The 3,440-nt window shown below is 37.3% G+C and overlaps 1 protein-coding gene across 1 annotated transcript in view; it reads right to left on the bottom strand.

The window, feature by feature from the left end:
- Positions 1-1,026, bottom strand: part of LOC107756568 (WD repeat-containing protein 87-like) — a gene marked incomplete at its 3' end in the record, with an annotated part of 31,776 nt that extends 30,750 nt beyond the window's left edge. Inside the window, 2 exon segments of the mRNA XM_016573778.1 lie at positions 245-392; positions 896-1,026. Of these exon segments, the coding sequence (XP_016429264.1) occupies positions 245-392; positions 896-1,026 (279 nt within the window).
- Between the last annotated feature and the right edge of the window lie 2,414 nt (positions 1,027-3,440).

Raw genomic sequence — 3,440 nt, 5'->3', positions numbered from 1 at the left:
AAATGGAAAAAAAAAAAAAAAAACACAGATAAAGACAAAAAGTAGTCATTGATAATGTCTAAGCATGTATCTAAATCCAAATGTAATAAAATTAATTTGGGGGTGGGCGCCAAAAGGGATTTCGCCTAGGGCCTCAAAATGGCTAGAAACTGCCATGCAAGGCCCAGTTTATGGCGGGGCCCCTTTCTGATCACGACAGTGGACAAAGGTTTACTACATTTTGATTGGATCTTGGCAGACTAACATAAGCAAACTGTCCAACGCCATCAGATAATGATGCTAGGATAATGGCCAGACACCTCTTAGATGGCAAGAGGATGATATCTGGTACCAAGCCCAGGAAGGACAGGTCTTCTTCATTGGTCAGAATGCAGTTTCTGCCCTTCACCCACCTAGAGACCTAAGGTTTTGGCTTGTGACCACCATAAAAATTCCTGAGGACCTCTGGGATGCAGCAGCAGTGGGTGAAGCAAAGAGAGATCAAAGAGATCCATCCAAATCCATTCATAACAGTGTTTCCAAACCTTAAAACTGATGCAAACTACAACACACACATCATATACTAATTCAGAGAAATCGGTATTCTCAGTGACAGCTATGTGTAGTGTAACATCTTACACAAGCTCAGCTGTTAATGGACAAATGAATGCATGCATGACAGTTAATTCTTTTGCCATCATGTTTGGACTTAATGCATTCGTAACATTGATACACTCGATACACTCGTTCTGAGTCTTTCGTCCAGAGAGACTGTAACAGAAATTCTGAGTCTCTGGCCTGTTACAGGGAAGGCAGCAACAGACACAACAACTGTTCTGAGTCTCAGTCCTGTAATGGAAGAGACGTTAACAGATACACTGTCCTGAGTTTCTGGTGCGTCCAGAGAGACACTAACAGATCACCAATGTTCAAAGCCTCTGGCCCGTGAGGGAAGAAACAATAACAGATACCAAGTCCTGAGTCTCCAGCTTTTGAAGGAGCAACAGATACGGCCACAATCTTATTTTGGGAGGATAGGATGGACATAAATAATCTTTATTCCCCAGTTTATAATACCTTGTTGTTTTAAAATGAATGGAATCATTTGCATTTCATATGCAAAACAATCCAGACACGTGATGCTTACCTGTACTAAAAATAAAACTAAATGAATACATTTAATAATAAATGTATTATTGTATTAATAATACATGTATTATTCTCACCGCACAGGTATGTTGTTTTTATATGGAAGTAAAATAATGACAAATGTCTTTGAAACAAAAAAGCATGTTGAATTGCACTAACTGAAAAAAAAAATGCATTGCATTTACAACGCTTGCATTTTTATGCCTTGTATTTTCAGGGCTTCCCCTATTTTAGGGGCTGAAATTTAACAGTTGTTTAAGCTGTCAATATTTCAATTCAAAAAATTTCACACATATTTTCATAATTAAAAATTCAATAATTCATATTCACCTTCCTGAGTTCACTTCCAAAATAATCAACCTGTTTTAAAATACGATGTATAATATTCGACAGGCAATTTTCAGTCCATTTTATTTCACTTTACAAATTCACTTCCACTAATTCAGTGGTTCAAATTCGGCAGAAAATTCAGCACTTCACATCCGGGAACTGCAGGAATAGCAGTAGAGCACCAATGCATGATCTGCATCTGCTGTTAATTGCTCACCAGCAGGTGGCACAAGACCAAAGCAACAGGTAGAGCAAGCCATTCATTCACAAAAACTAATCTGCAGAAATGTAGTAAGCGGTAAATAGAACTTTTATGGTTATCAGGGCCAGTATGTATATGTGGAAAAGCTGATTTAGACTCAAGAGCTGTGTTTACGTTTAATTCAGCATCTTCGCTGTTGCTTATTTCCCCGTGAAGCCACATGTAAGCAGCTTTCTCTACCAAAGGAGATTATAATGCTTTTTTACCCAACGCTGACATACAGAACTAACATTACATTACATCTTAGATATTGATGTCGGTTACTTAGTTTCCTTAACTTTATATCATGGCTTGAGTTGTAATACTGGGGTTTCCCTCTTACATCACACTCCAGGATTCCCCAAACGACTAACACACCTCAATGAAGTAATACAGTGACATAAGACCTCAGATCTCAGAATAAACCTTACTGATGATGCAAACTATACAGGCAAGCAGATGAAACCAGAATACTGCACGTTAAACATTTGCCATAAAGAAAACACTTAACGTGGTTTATTGCCTCAATAAATGACCAAATTCGGTGTCTAATTAATCAAATATACTATATACAGATAAGCAGATGAGTCCAGAATATTAACACAAACCACAAAGTTTCACCTAAGCCCTTTTCTCCCATAGAAAACCAAGCGGGGTAAAGTTAATTTTAGGTTAGATTTTCGCTGCATATTCGCCTAGGCTGCTTTAGGGATCATCTGCAATTTTACCTCACAGTATAAAACAAAGTCCAATAATTCATTCAATTTAATGTTTACAGGGCTATAGTAAATGCCTAGAGGGCAAACTGACAGAATATATATTGCCAATATCTCGCCTTTGACAATAATAACCCTAAGTATACAAATATTTTTAAGAAAAAATATTACAGCAATTCAGCAAAATGGGGCTTTTCATGTTCCAAATGTTGTTGTATGTTCCTAGTGACCAGGCTGACTTACTACAGTTGAAATTTCCTTACTGTACATACAGTACATAATTATTCTTCGAAAAATTGCTGTAATTCACCTAGTTATGTTCCTCATGTTCCCAAAAAAAAAAAAATAATAAATAAATAAATGAACGTTTTAACCTACTGAGTGGATTGTCAGACAGTCCCTTGGGCACTGTGTGATAGCATGTCTTCTCTGGTTAAAATGTGCAGCTTCAATACACATGATTTTGAATTTTTTTTTTATGTCGATATAAAGTGGTTGCTTATTGTTAAAACTAATCATGATAGTGATATCTTTGTAGGACTGTCTACTCAATAAAACATTGGCAAAGGTGAATATCAAACCTAAGACTAACTTTACGGTGCTAGAAAAGCGATTATTAAATTAAAATGCAGAGCGTTGCGTTCTTCTGACCTCATCTACTTGCCTGTATATAGTTTGCATCATCAGTAAGGTGTATACTGAGATCTGAGGTCTTGTCACTCTATTAGTTCATTGAGGCGTGTTAAGCATTTTTGTGGAATCCTGGAGTGTGATGTAAGAGGGAAACCCCAGTATCACAACTTAGCGTCACACAAGTCATGATATAAAGTTAAGGAAACTAAGCAACCGACATCAATATCTCAGATGTAATGTTAGTTCTGTATATCAGCGTTGGGTAAAAAATACGGTGGCCGAGAGAGCTCAACGCGCTGCAACTTCAGAAGACATGCAAATAGAAAAAGCACCAGCAAATCAAGAAAACATCTTCATCAGTTTGACTGCAGGTGCTGCAAATGCTCACAACG

The sequence above is a fragment of the Sinocyclocheilus rhinocerous genome, unplaced genomic scaffold (assembly GCF_001515625.1).
Source record: "Sinocyclocheilus rhinocerous isolate Xijiao unplaced genomic scaffold, SAMN03320098_v1.1 scaffold5023, whole genome shotgun sequence".
NCBI lineage: Eukaryota > Metazoa > Chordata > Actinopteri > Cypriniformes > Cyprinidae > Sinocyclocheilus > Sinocyclocheilus rhinocerous.
This window is presented reverse-complemented; position numbering and strand designations above follow the sequence as displayed.